This window comes from Pogona vitticeps, chromosome 9 (assembly GCF_051106095.1).
Source record: "Pogona vitticeps strain Pit_001003342236 chromosome 9, PviZW2.1, whole genome shotgun sequence".
NCBI lineage: Eukaryota > Metazoa > Chordata > Lepidosauria > Squamata > Agamidae > Pogona > Pogona vitticeps.
This window is the reverse complement of record NC_135791.1, coordinates 21,083,498-21,097,989: the sequence shown is the minus strand read 5'-3', so window position 1 is coordinate 21,097,989 and position 14,492 is coordinate 21,083,498. Positions and strand designations below refer to the sequence as shown.

The window sequence follows — 14,492 nt, the reverse complement described above, 5'->3', positions numbered from 1 at the left end:
CGTGAATATAGCAGCATCAGAGAGACCACAAACTGCTTGTATAGAAATGTATAGTGTTTATTTATTTATTTATTTATTTTGTCTTTTGCTTTTCTTCTCTTCTCTATCTCTCCTTTTCGTCATGGAATGGGGGGCCCGCTTTCCCAGCGAGGGGCCACAAAACATCTCTGTGACCATTGGTAGAGGGCGATATGGCGTTGGCTCCATCCCTACTCGTGTCAGAAGAACTTTGAACAGATGTTTAAAGGCTGTTCCTTGTTCTGAGTCGGAGACCAACCTTCAATATCGAGGTAACCAGACCAGCCAGCCCTCTACTCTACGCCTGGTGTTGTTGAACGCCAGGTCTGTATCTAACAAAACCCAACTAATTTATGACCTTATCTTGGAGGAAGATGCAGACCTGGCTTGCATAACCGAAACATGGATTGGCGGTGAGGGGGGTCCCCCCCAGCTCTTATCTGTCCGCCCGGTTATGCTGTCCAACACCAGGGTAGACTGGAGGGACGGAGGGGGGAGTTGCCATCGTCTACAAATCCACCTTGGAGGTAGCTAGGCACTCCTCGGTGGTAAAGCCGGGTCTTGAGGCCCTCCACGTGTGGATTGGGGCCAGGGACGGTATTGGGATCTTGCTGGGCTACCGTGCTCCCCGCGACCCAGCCATTTCCCTACCGGAGCTGGTGGACTTTGTCTCCACGGCACTGTTGGGTTCCCCGAGGCTATTGGTCCTGGGGGACTTTAACGTGCATGCGGGGGCAGGGACCTCCGGTCCAGCTCTTGAGTTCCTGGAGACCATGGCCTTCTTGAACATGTCCCAACATGTTAACGGCCCTACACACGTGGGTGGCCATACATTAGACCTGGTCTTTTCCACCAATGGGAGTGAGAGTGGTCCGATGGTGACTGACCTTGAGTCGGCTCCCTTGTCATGGTCGGATCACCACCTAATAAAATGCACCCTCAAGATGGCTCTCCCCCCTCGCAGGGAGCAAGGACCTATTGTCATGGTCCGCCCTCGAAGGCTACTGGATCCGACTGGATTCCAGGATGCCATGAGAGGGGTTACGGCTGACCTGGTTGGCGCTCCTGTCGAGGCTCTGGTCGACGGCTGGTTCACCGCCGCGGCTAGTGCCGTAGACACGATCGCGCCTAAACGCCCTCTCCGCCGCAGAGATCGCCCGGCGCCCTGGTTTAACCAGGATCTCCGGACATCGAAGCGGGTCAGGAGACAGCTAGAGCGCAAATGGAGAAAGGACCCGACGGTTTTTAATCGTATAGCTGTTAAGGTCGCTACTAACCTTTACCAAGCCAAGGTAAAGGCTGCCAGCCGAACCTACCTCACTAACCGGATAAGTGAGGCATCCAACCAGCAGGCGGAATTATTCCGTATAGTACGTGACCTATCCGGAATTGGCCCGGGTGATAGGCCTCCCCCTAGTTTTACACCGGACCAATTTGCAGCATTTTTTAAATCTAAAGTGGAGGCCATCCGCCGGGACCTCTCCCCTTTTTTGAATACAGTGAGTCGAGCTGAGATGTCCAGCGCTCCGTCTTGTCCGGTGACTTTTGATTCCTTTCGGCCCGTCTCGCCCGACACTGTGGCCAGGACGCTTGATCGCTGTCGTGCCACCACCTCCTCCTTGGACCCTTGCCCGGCCTGGCTAATCAAGGCAGCCAGGCCTTCAACAACAGAATGGGCTACTGTAATAATTAATGGGTCTTTCCTTGAGGGCAGATTTCCTTCTGCCCTCAAGGAAACACTCATTAGGCCCATCAGAAAGAAACCTAGTTTGGCGGCGGACGAAATTGGCAATTATAGGCCCGTCGCCAATGTTTCTTTCTTGAGCAAGGTAGTCGAGAGGGTGGTGGCCGATCAGCTTCAGGCGCTCCTGGATGAAACAGATGCCCTGGATCCATTCCAGTCGGGCTTCAGGCCGCGCCATGGAACAGAAACGGCATTGGTCGCCCTGTGTGATGACCTATTGAGGGAGGCCGACAGGGGCAAAGTGTCTCTGCTGGTCCTCCTCGATATCTCAGCGGCCTTTGATACCATTGACCACGGTATCCTCCTGGGGAGGCTCTCTGAGTTGGGAATTGGTGGCCTCGCATTGGCCTGGCTCCGTTCCTTCTTGGAGGACCGTCCCCAGAGAGTACAGCTTGGGGAGGCTGTCTCGGCCCCGTGGAGCCTCAATTGTGGGGTCCCACAGGGGTCGATCATCTCCCCAATGCTGTTCAACATCTATATGAGGCCGCTGGGTGGGGTCATCAGGAGGTGTGGGGCACTGTGCCACCAATATGCGGATGACACACAGCTCTACATCTCCTTTTTTCCAACTGCAGGAGATGCCGTTCTGTCCCTTCAGCGTTGCCTGGAGTCCGTACTGGAATGGATGCAGGAGAACGGGCTGAGGCTGAACCCGGACAAGACGGAGGTACTGAGGGTGGGCGCCCCCACACTTGGGGATATGGGAAACTCCCTCACTTTTGGGGGGGTGACTCTGTCCGCCAGGGATGGGGTCCACAGCTTGGGGATCCATCTGGACCCGGCACTCACCATGGAATCCCAGGTGGCGTCCGTGGTCCGCACCGCTTTCTTTCATCTTAGGCGGATAGCCCAGCTGCGACCCTACCTTGATGTTGGGGCTCTCACCACTTTGGTGCATGCGCTTGTAATCTCAAGATTAGACCACTGTAATGCGCTCTACGTGGGGCTACCTTTGAGGCTGCTGCGGAAACTACAGGTGGTGCAGAATGCTGCGGCCAGATTACTCAGTGGAGTGAGAAGATACCAACATATCTCCCCCACTCTGGCCGCATTGCATTGGCTGCCCATCCGATTCCGCATCGACTTCAAAGTCTTGATGCTTACTTACAAAGCCCTAAACGGTTTAGGACCTCGATACTTGATGGAACGCCTTCTCCCACCAAGATCTACCCGTGTCACTCGTGCAAGCCAGGAGGTGAGGCTGAGGAGCCTAACGCCGAGAGAGGCCCGGAAGGAAAAGACCAGAAATAGGGCCTTCTCGGCGGTGGCTCCTCGCCTCTGGAACAACTTACCTCCTGAGATTCGCGCGGCTCCCTCGCTGGGCATGTTCAAGAAACAACTAAAAACGCTGTTGTATAAGCGGGCCTTTCCAACAGAAAACTCCTGACGATTTTCTCTCTATATCTTTTTAATTTCTATCTTTCTTAAATTGTAATGTTTTAAAATTTTGTTGTTGTGGTTTGTTGTAAGCCGCCTAGAGTGGTCTAGTACGACCAGATAGGCGGGATAGAAATAAAATAAATAAATAAATAAATAAATATTGTATCACCAGAAATCAAGGAAACACTTTTGCCCTTTTATTTTGCCTTTTTATTGTATTTTAAATGCTGTAAGCCTCCCAGAGACCTTCGGGTAGTGTGGGCGGCATATAAGTTAAATAAATAAATAAATAAATAAATAAATAAATAAATAAATAAATAAATAAATAAATTCCTTTCCACTTGACAGGAAACATTTATCAGAGTTTAAAGGCTAATACAGCATTGAGATCCTTCAGAGTAATTTGTTTAGACTTGTTCTGACTCTCAGGGAGAACTTAACATGGATACAATAGCCTTCTCAGAACTCAAATGAGTGCTAAATAGTAAAAGCAGAGGGACAGATTCATAAACTGGAATCCTATTGCTTGTTCCAGAAAGATTATTCTCCTTGACTAAGATTGCAACTAGATAGACCAAGAGTTTGGGATCTGCTCCACAATTACTACAGGTAACTTCAAAGTAGTCTTCAATGATCATGTGAGGCAGAGGCCAATGCAAATCAGCCCGCCCCTTTTCGTATCCAATTTGGATTGGATAGCACTGTGGGTTTCTAATTTTTTTAAAGCCTGGATAACATGAATGGTGTGATCCACTCTTTCGTTGGGAGCATGACTCCAAGTGGATTTATGGTGATATTAGGCATCCTTCAGTCTCAAAAGACTATGGTAACGTGCTCTGTATGGAGGACTTGGAACAGCGTCTAGTGTGGCTGAGGAGGCCAATTTGAGAGTGACAATCCTTTCCACACTGAAGACAAATGCAATCTGTCCCCTGTCCAGCTCCCTGATTTTGCTGCTTTCAGGACTGCCTCTTGGCCTCAGCCTGCTGGACAAGGGTCTCTTCAAATTGGGAGAGGCTGTGATGCAACGCCTGCCTCCAGGCTGAACGCTCAGATGTCAAGGTTTCCCATCTGTTGAGGTCCATTCCTAAGGCCTTCAGATCCTGCTTTCAGATCTCCTTGTATCGCAGCTGTGGTCTCCCTCTGGGGCGATTTCCCTGTACTAATTCTCCATGCAGGAGATCCCTTGGAATCCGACCATCAGCCATTCTCACGACGTGCCCAAGCCAACATATTCAGATGGGAAATGATGATCTGGGACATCAGAACACCCACCCCTGTGATCTTTCTCCCTATTCGCCCGCACACGCAACCATTTTAAAAAATAAACTACTGAGTTTAGCGCTGTATCACCTTATCACTGCATTGATATATCAGTTCAGCGCCAGATCACATCTGCACAGGAAATACAGGTTAAGAAAGAAGAGGAAAGACAGAGAAGTGGTATCAAAGAAGGGGGCCGGGGCTGTGGGTATATATCAAACTGCACAGGATTGAGGGACAGTGCAGAGACTGACACTGAGATGGTCCAGGGCTTTTGTGTGAAACTGAACACAGCTTTAAAGGAGATTACGAATCAGGCTGCAGGAAAGATTACTCACCCTATCTGGCTTGCCAGTGTCATCAAGACCTCAATGGGATTTTATATGCGTGTTGGTTTCCTATCTAGCCACTGATTCAGTGATTCTGGCTGGCCATTTTTTTCCTAAAGAAAGTTCAGGGGAACTTCGGGGAGTAAATGTTGCCCTATCAGGCATATAATAATAATAATAATAATAATAATAATAATAATAATAATAATAATAATAATAATAATAATAATAATAATAATAATAATAATAATAATAATAATAATAATAATAATAATAATAACAACAACAACAACAACAACAACAACAACAACAACAACAACAACAACAACAACAACAACAACAACAACAACAACAATAATAATAATAATAATAATAATAATAATAATAATAATAATAATAATAATAATAATAATAATAATAATAATAATAATGAGCAATACCTCCTCCTTGCCTGATGGTCATTTGAGATGTTACAATCATGTTTTCAGTCAGCTTTCTTTAACTGTCATTTAGGCTGCTAAGATTCTATTCCTCTTAAAGAAATATATCCCACATTAGAAATTGGGAGCAGTGGTGGAATACCCTTTGCTTCTGCAGTTGTTGGGTTTTTTTAAAAGAAGCTCTTCCCAGCCTGAATATGCAATTTGTGATTCCTCCTCCCCCACTTTTTTCTTCACAAGAGGAAGAAAAGGATGCAAGTATTGGCCCTCATCAGGAGACTTGCAGTCAAGCTGAACTTAAGTCACAGTGGAGACTCAACTTGGATGTGACTTGGGTTTCTTTTTCAATGGCTCCGACTTGACTTGAGACTCAGAACCCACCCACCCCTCGCTTTTATCTGGGGTGGAAAAGCTTCTTATTAAGAGGGGCTCAGACTTGGGGCTTAGCTACTCAGGACTAGGTGCCAGACTCGAACTCGAGACCCACACCCAAAGACTTGCCAACATCCCGGACAAGAAAAAACGGTGATACTAGGTAAGTTTCAAAGGCTTCCAGTTTAGATTTTTCCCCCTGAGCCACAATTAGTTATCTATACAGAGTCTATTAGCCAAGTAGAACTCTAAGAATGAAGTATGTTCAGTCTAAATATTCAAAAACATCCCTCCCCGAATGAGAACCTCAATGTGGTGCCATGAGGTTAGTTGAATACATGGGGATTCAAAGCCGGACTTTTAAGAATTAAACATAGGAGGTTCCTTGCCAAAAATAAAGGGGAAATAATCTGTCAGTTTTGCTTCCTTTCCTATTCAAACTATTTTTTTTTTAAAAAAAATTCTGGTTGTTTCTGTTGAATTTATGAAGACCTTTGTGGAACTTGACAGCGGTTGTCAATGAAAACGAACTGAATTCTCGCCCATTCCTACCTGAAAGCAGAGGATTTGAAAATAATCACCACACATTCATATTTCATTTACTTTAATGCTGATGTTTATTTCGTGTGAGAACAGCCAAGGAAACTCCATCTGGAAGACTTATCTGCTTTGAGAAGGAGAACAATAGAGACGAAACACCAGTATAATTGAAACGTCGTGTGGATGCAGTTCCTTTTACAAAAGGACTTGTAGCAGCAGAAGCCCGGAGAAGCAAGGCAAGAGGGAGATGGTGATTCGACACCCCCGTGAAACATCTGGCGAACATTTTGCACTTATGACAGTATTAGCACGTCCAAAAAATGGGGATTTACCATGAAGTAATGACTTACAGACAGACTTTGTCGTGCATCCCTTTATGATGCTGTCCACATGGAATTCATCTAGACAGAAGGCAAGATGGGTGGTCAAAAGAGGTACTTCCATTGCCTGGAAATGCTCCTCAAACAGCTGCATCTAAGGGTGGAGTCTCAATGGCAATTTGAATCAACCAACGTTTTAAAAGTCAAATTTAAGTCACATAGTATATAAAACAGTAGCAGCGTTCACTTTGACTTAAATTAATTTGATTCATTTCTGCTAGGTTTTAGTAGCTACACCACTGAAATCCAGTCGTTTTCTTTCCATTTTAGGAACCCACTGCTCGTTCCCCCTCCCCCCCCATAAAAAATAAATAAGCCGGAGCTGGTAAACCACTTCTGAGAAATTTATACCTAGGAAACCCTAAAAGAGTTGTAATTGATTTAACAGCCTGTGTTGCTGCTGTTTTTCCAAAACTCCAGGCACAATCAAAATTATACTGTATTTAAAAAGTGTTGATATTATATAACAGATGCAAGTTTTAACCAAAAACCTAAGTATCTGTTAAATATCAGCACAAAATCATGTTGGCAAAGTGCATACATTCCTGATGTTTAAAATGCATTGAGGCATTTGCCTCCTAGGGGGAAAAAAGCACATTTAAACTGTAAGTGCAAAGAATCCACATGTTTGGGGGGGGGGGTTACATAAAATCCAACAGTTCTTAATGGAAAGATGCTTATGAGGAGAAGCTTGCATTAAAGAAATGGATCTAATTATTATTTTTTAAATGCACAGTTAAAGAGATACACGAATTTCTACGCAGAATGCAAGAGTTGCTATCTGATCCAAGATTCCGTGAAACAGCATGGCAGTGAAAAACGAGACTTTTGTAAGACTAAACTGACAGATCTGCCAATATTTCTACCACTACCACCAAAAAGTAAGGGACTCACTGCATCTTATTTGAGAGACCTACTAGTATAGATACGGGACAAGACACCAAAGCAGTATGTGTCCGAGCCTGTACAATTCACCATCTCTGAACTGCAGATTTGTGTCCATGAGTAACATGCAGGGCATTGCAGTCCATTGGGTCTCACCTGCTCGGGTGGTACTGAAAGCAAGAAAACAAGGAGAAAAATACTTGAAAGGTAGCCATACAGAGGAAGAGCAGGATCTGTTCTCAATCATCCCAGAATTCAGGAAATATAATAATGGGCTCGAACTACAGGAAGCCAGATTTAGATTTATAATCAGGAAAAAAACTCTTGTTAGAGCAGTATGACAATGGAACCAAAGATCTTGGGAGGTGGTGAGCAGTGCTCCAACAGTGGAGGTCTTCAAGAGAAAATTGGACAACCCTCTATCAGATCTGCTTTGATTCGGATTCTTGCCTTGAGCCAGAGGGTTAGACTCAATGGCCTTATAGGCTCATTGCAACTCCATTATTCTATGATTCTACAAGAAGCTTCTGCTAACTTAGAAACTGAAGGGAAAAAAAGGTATACAGTATCTAAAGCAGGAAGAGAGAATCTTCTTGGGTGAAGAGCCAATTCTAATTCAAGGGAAAACTATCAATGGCTTCAGTTCAGTGGTTCATGCTGGTTGATATGCAGGGCTCTATGGGCAATGCACGTTCCTTCTCCCGCTTCCCCAGCTTGCTCCTCCACTCACCAGCCAGTGCACACATCTTTCGTCCCTTTCATTGGCTGTTCGACTAATCTCCAGTAGGATCATGGGCTTCCCTGCCCCAACATGATAGCCAAACCCCATTCACACACATGCATGCCTCAAGTCACGAACAAAGCACCCCTCTGGCTTTTACAGTTCTTCATTGACACTGAAGGCAAGCTTACTTGCATCAAGGAAGGGCAACTGGAAGGGCAACCCCAGTACAGTGGTGCCCCGCTAGACAATGATAATCTGTTCCATTGAAATCGCTGTTTAGCGAAATCATTGTCTAGCGAAAAGCATTTCCCCATTGGAATGCATTGAAACCTGTTTAATGCGTTCCAATGGGGAAGAATCGTCATTGTCTAGCGAAGATCGGCCATAGGAAAGCCGCTTTGCGAACCGCCGATCAGCTGTTTAAATCACTGTCTTGTGAAGCTTAGGTCCCGAAAACACCTGTTTGCGAGCACGGAGGGAGCTGTCAAAATCGTCGCCTAGCGAAAATCAGTTTGCGAAGCAGGGACCAAATATTGTCCAGCGAAATTCCCCCATAGGAATCACTGTTTTGCGAATTGCTATAGTCATCACAAAAAGTCAATATCTAGCAAAAAAAACCTGTCATGCGGGGTAACCGTCTAGCGAGGCACCATTGTATCTGGGACAGAAGAACCAGCTTTCCTGTCTCTACACCTGACTTCTGTTGAAAGGGTCCTGCCAGCTGCAGTTTGACATTTCAAAGTCCTCATCATCTGAAAGAGCCTCCTTCACTTTTAAAAGCAACCCACCAGTGATAGGAGATAAGGTGAGGGGGACGTGGATGGGATGGGTGGAGTTCTCCCAGGGGCTATCTCAAATACATGGGCAAAATTAGACCTACAGGGCTCCCTGCAGTGGCTCCCAGGTGTTCTTGGACTACAACTCCCAGAAATCCTGGACAGCACAGCCAGTGGCAAAGGCGTCTGGGAGTTATAGTCCAAGAACATCTGGGGACCTAAGGTTGGGAACCACTGCATTAGAGGTTCCCATATGTGAACTAACCTATTGCAAAATATATTTAACTTTTATTAAGTTATCATTTTAGTTGTTTCCCATATGTGAACTAACCTATTGCAAAATATATTTAACTTTTATTAAGTTATCATTTTAGTCATTTTCTTCACAAATAATGCATAAGCCAGAATCCTGCCTATTGATGGTGTCCACTGTTCATCTGCTGGGACTCTTAATCATAATAAAAATCTAGGGAGGCAGAACTAGTTTATGTTTTTGCTAGGATTCTGAATCAAGGACAGGCACAGGGAACATTTTTGAATTTGTTTCCCTATCTGTAACCACAGGCTATGCTCCAACCAGCGTAGCCGGTGGTTACAAATAAGCTAGACATGGAGAGGAATTTTGCCACCTCTCTTCATATCCCCTTTTCCCCAAACTGGAAGGCGGCACGTGTTCCTCCCCACCACACCCTATGTTTCCTACAACCCCTTTAGAACGCGGTGCTTCCAAAACCCCAGCGAAGAAGGAGGTTGGTCACAAGGGGTGAACAAAATGAAATGGAGAAAAAGATTGGGGTGGAAAGTGGACAAGAAACAATATATACCTACATTCAGGGGAGAGGTTTCCACAGGCATCTCCAGTGCAACAATACAGATGTGCCCTGTAGGATTTTCCCTGCCCCAAATACAAGTCAACCGGGGTAGAGGCGCAAATCTCTGAGTTTTCACAGCCTTTCTCCGTGGTGAGAATTCTCTGCCCATCTACAGTGGAAGAGAAAGACAGAAAAAAATCATTTGTTCAATGAGTAGCAAATAAAGTTGGCAGGTCTTGGTGCACGGGATGAAGCCCCACAGAATCGCCATATTCTCCTGGTATCCAAAGCCAGGAGACAAAGCTCTCTGTGTGTGTAGCAAACAAGCTTGATTTTTTTTTACACACAGTGGCTTTAAAGTCAGAGCAACCTTCTTTTCTCATTGCAGTACATAGTTAAGAGTGCCTGTTTATTCTAACATGTTCTCTTGCCTCAATCTCCATTTGGCCAAAGAAGCTTGCTTTCATTTCATAATTGGGTGGTGGTACTGCCATATTTGCACATCTGATGTCTCGGGCAGTTTTGGGAAAGATTTGCAAGCCTTGAGGGATAATGTTGAAAGAGGCTATAACACACTTTTGCTGTAAGGCATGACTCAATAACTCTCAGTTGACTCTCTGCCTCACTGGCTAGCATCTAAGCATTTTTATGTGTGTTATGTTTGCTTCCCTCCCTAACTTTGCCTACCCTACATCTGTGGCATCACAAGGACCTGCCCCCATTCAGGTTTTGATCTGAAACCTCATGGAACAGGATGCTGTCGTCATGGCAACCCACGAGCAAAACATTTGTCATCAGTGCACAAGTTTTGCCCAATAAAATTGATTAGTCTTCATGGTGCCAAAGGTTCACCATTGATTCTATACATGGGACCACTCTCCCCAATGGCAGAGTCCCATAGAGAAATCTGGGTTCTTAGCTCTTAAAGATCTGTATTCAAATTTGACCATGTTATTCAGCCATGTTCGTGGGGGTGAATTAGGGTCACATTTCTGTCTCACCGTCTTTATCAACCCCGTGGTAGGCAGGGACAACATGATATTCGCCATTCTCTGTGAAGAAGCAATACCTCTTCAGTTTGAACTTGTTAGTTCAGAATTTAATCCGGTTTGTTTCTCTGTATTTTATCACTTAAAAAAAATCTCTGGATTTTTTCGTAATTCTTTGAAGAATTTTGATATTTGGTAAAAAAAAAAAAAAGAACTGGACAAGAAGTGGACAAAACCAACAGAATATCCCAGGCAGAAACATATCCTTTGTCTAAAGTTTACAATCCCTCCTTGCCACCTTCTCTATCCATCAACCCACCAAGAGTACTTTCTGAAAATGCAACAGTACAGATATCCTGTCCAGAAGGGCATGTCTGCATATTCCCAGTGCAGCTGTTGCCAACGGAATAACAGACTTCACACTGTAAGGAAGCACCTGGAATAAGGAAGAAAAGAAAAGAGGTGTGATAGCTATTAGAAATTTCGCACCCTCTTTACGAACAGAGAAATGGGGCAGGGATATTCTTTGCATTTCTTTGACATTCTTAAACTATTTCTCAGAGATGGGGAGGTCATCATTTGTAGTCTGTGTGTGTGTGTGTGTGTGTGTGTGTGTGTGTGTGTGTGTGTGTGTGTGTGTGTGTGTGTGTGAGAGAGAGAGAGAGAGAGAGAGAGAGAGAGAGAGAGAGAGAATGAGAGAGGGGGGAAGGGAGATTGAGAGAGAGAGAGAAAGAGAAAGAGAGAGAGAGAGGTTTTCCAGTAAAGAGTACTCAGAAGTGGTTTGCCATTCCCTTCTTCTTGGGCCACCTTGGGACTGTGCAGCTTGCCCAAGGCCACCCAGGCTGGCTCTACACAGCAGAGGAATCAAGCTCCTGACCTCTGCCTCCCCAGCCAGAGAGCTAAACCACTGGGCTATCCAGCAAGACCCACAGAACCAATGGATTTTCCAAAGAACAGTATAATGTGGCAAACTATCCCTGCTCTAATGCAAAATTGCTTGAAGCTTTGATTGATTTGGATTTTGGATGGGCAATTAAGAGACACTAGCTTTACCAAAGACTTATTCCTGGTGGAAAGAAAAACAGCGAGAGCACATGAATCAGTTCAGATGCCTGCATGTGCACCTGCCGTTCCCAACTTACAACTCTGCCATGAGAGGAGACATGTTTACTTCTAACTTGGTAGTAAAGTGGGCACATCCTTTGTCTTGCTAATCAAGGGACACCAGATGAACCTGGGCACCTCGATCTCAATGGGTTAAAGTACCATCTCCCCCTTACCTATTGTTGGGAGCAGGAAGGACAGGAAGAATCTCAGGAGAGCCTGCATGGTGATTGGAGTCCTCCAGAATCTCTCTCCAAAAATAACTTTGATTCAAAGCGGCTATAAAGATATCTAGAAGAGGCATGCATACCAAATAGTGATATCCCACAAAGAACATTCAATAAGTCAAATGACACAAAATCATTTTGGGGATGAAACAGCAGCTTCTAGTCTACAAACAGCTCCTGAAGGATGTGTCCAGAGCTGTAGGATGAACAGCAAGAGCACGCTTAGTGCGAGGAAGACTAAGGGAATGTGTGTTGTGAGGGGAAACAATACCAATAATTGCCAGCTTCAGCTGTACTTTCACAGATGCTTTGATGTGTAGAAGAGTATTTTCCGCCAATGAATAGTATGAATCACATTCATTCTGCATGACACTTGCAGAGTCATTGACCAAGAGTCTATATGCTCGTTACTCAGTAGCCATCTGTATTATTTACCCTTCGACAAACCAAGGTTGTTTACAGAAACAATTGTGGCCACAATGTGATCATGGTGTTGGGAAGAGAAGCACCTGTTGGGCTCGCCGGATGATGGTTAAAGGAGCAGGAATGGGGCACAGCAGCTTCTAGGTTCCTGCCCTAGTGGATTCTTCCTGCAGACCTTGGAAAAGTTACTCTTTTAGAGTACAGCACCCAGAATCTTTGAGGAAACTGGAGTAGAGTACAAAAATCTAATGCCTCCATACTTTGAGAATAGGTCATTACCAGGAATACCTCTTCTTAACCCTAAGACATTTATATTGTTACGAATTCATGCTGGACATACCTCCAGGAACTGCTTCTAAGATTCCCTTTCAATCAAATGATTCTTGCATTAGCCAAACAGAGGGGAGTTTCTCTTGATACATAATCAAAGTTTTGGAAGAACTAAAACTTGACTAGGATTTTACAATGGCAGTTATCAACCCAGAAGCTTTCACAGTCCCTCCCTCCTTCATTCCTTCCCTCCCTCCCTCCCTCCCTCCCTCCCTCCCTCCCTCCCTCCCTCCCTCCCTCCCTCCCTCCCTCCCTCCCTCCATCCATCTATCTATCTATCTATCTATCTATCTATCTATCTATCTATCTATCTATCTATCTATCTATCTATCTATCTATCTATCTATCTATCTATCTATCTATCTATCTATCTATCTATCTATCTATCTATCTATCTATCCCGAGCCATCTATTGGCATTGCCACTACTCTGAGCAGTATCCAATAGTGAAATAAACATAAAGAGCACAATTCCACCTATTTTTCTTCTAATGGCCTTGATCCGACTAGCAGATCAGAATAAACTGAAGGTGGGCACAAGGCAGGATGTACAACACACAAAACTCAGTCCTCCATCCTCTCCTGTTCAGCATCAGCCATTTGGGGCGGATGTCTCACTCTCCCTAATGGTAGGGCCGGGACTAGAGAAGACTATTTGGTGGCAATGTGGTGGCGGAGTTGTGGTTTCCCCATTGGCTAATCAGCTTACCTCTTTTCAGTGATGTTACGGTCTTCTGTTTACATTCTACATGGTTTACGCTTATCCTTGGGCCTATTCCACATGATGAGAGGATGACAGTGGCCTGAAGGTCTTTATCGTAGTCACTCTGATGCCCCCAACACAGAACACTGATGCAGTGTTTCAGCAAATTGATAGCGTAGATTTCTTCAAAAGCCAACTGGAGCTGAGTGTCTGTTCTGCCCCAGCAATATTGTTCCTATACAATGCTCTGGGTTTTTTTTTAGTAATTCATATCTGGGAGGCACCTCATTCAAAAGAATGATTGTATGGTTTCATCATTTCATGCCGTGATCCCTTCTTGCAACTTTGAAGGGAATTATTTCTCATTTCTCAATGTTTCCCATTGCAGGCCATAAAGAACAGTTACTAGCACCCTGGCTAGCGACCTTCTAAGCCACTACTTACCAAACTGCTTCAGAGAATTCTGGAAATTCTTAGAATCTCTGAAAGGTTCTCCATGATACAGATCTGTAAATAGCTAGCTAAGCCCTCTGCAGAAAGAGAGCTTAGCTAGCATTGCTAGACATCTGCTTAAATGGGTGCAGCCGCAAACATGGAGGAGGGTAAGTCTTTTGAACAAGAAACACTTTTCAAATACTTGAAAGATTGTCATACAGAGGAGGGGAAAGATCTGTTCTCAATCATCCCAGAGTGCAGGAGATGTGAAAAAGGGCTCAAGTTACAAGAAGCCAGAATATCAGGAAAAACCTCTTAACTGTTAGAGCAGTATGACAATGGAATCAATGCTGGGGGCATTCAAGAGAAAATTGGACAACCATGTAATTAGATTCGGATTCCTGCACTGAACAGGAAAGTTGGACTCAACGGCCTTATAGGCTCCCTTTAAACTCCATTTTTTCTATGATTCTGTGATCTATGAAAGGGAAAATTCAGGTGGTGTAAGGTCTATTGAACTGTAGATCACAGAATCCAAATACCTTTGTTTTGAGCTTGGCATTTATTTTTTTTACTGGAGCCAAAACACTTAAAACAAAACACAGAAATCAAAACAGCA

At 44.6% G+C, this 14,492-nt stretch overlaps 1 protein-coding gene across 1 annotated transcript; it reads right to left on the bottom strand.

Moving 5' to 3' along the window:
* Positions 1-7,366: 7,366 nt before the first annotated feature.
* LOC110070953 (phospholipase A2 inhibitor gamma subunit B) lies at positions 7,367-9,845 on the bottom strand (the record flags this gene model as incomplete). The annotated part of the gene is made up of 3 exons (XM_072979962.2): positions 7,367-7,588; positions 8,082-8,152; positions 9,680-9,845. Coding segments are annotated over 3 exons (459 nt in total), but the record flags the coding sequence as incomplete, so codon positions are not given.
* Between the last annotated feature and the right edge of the window lie 4,647 nt (positions 9,846-14,492).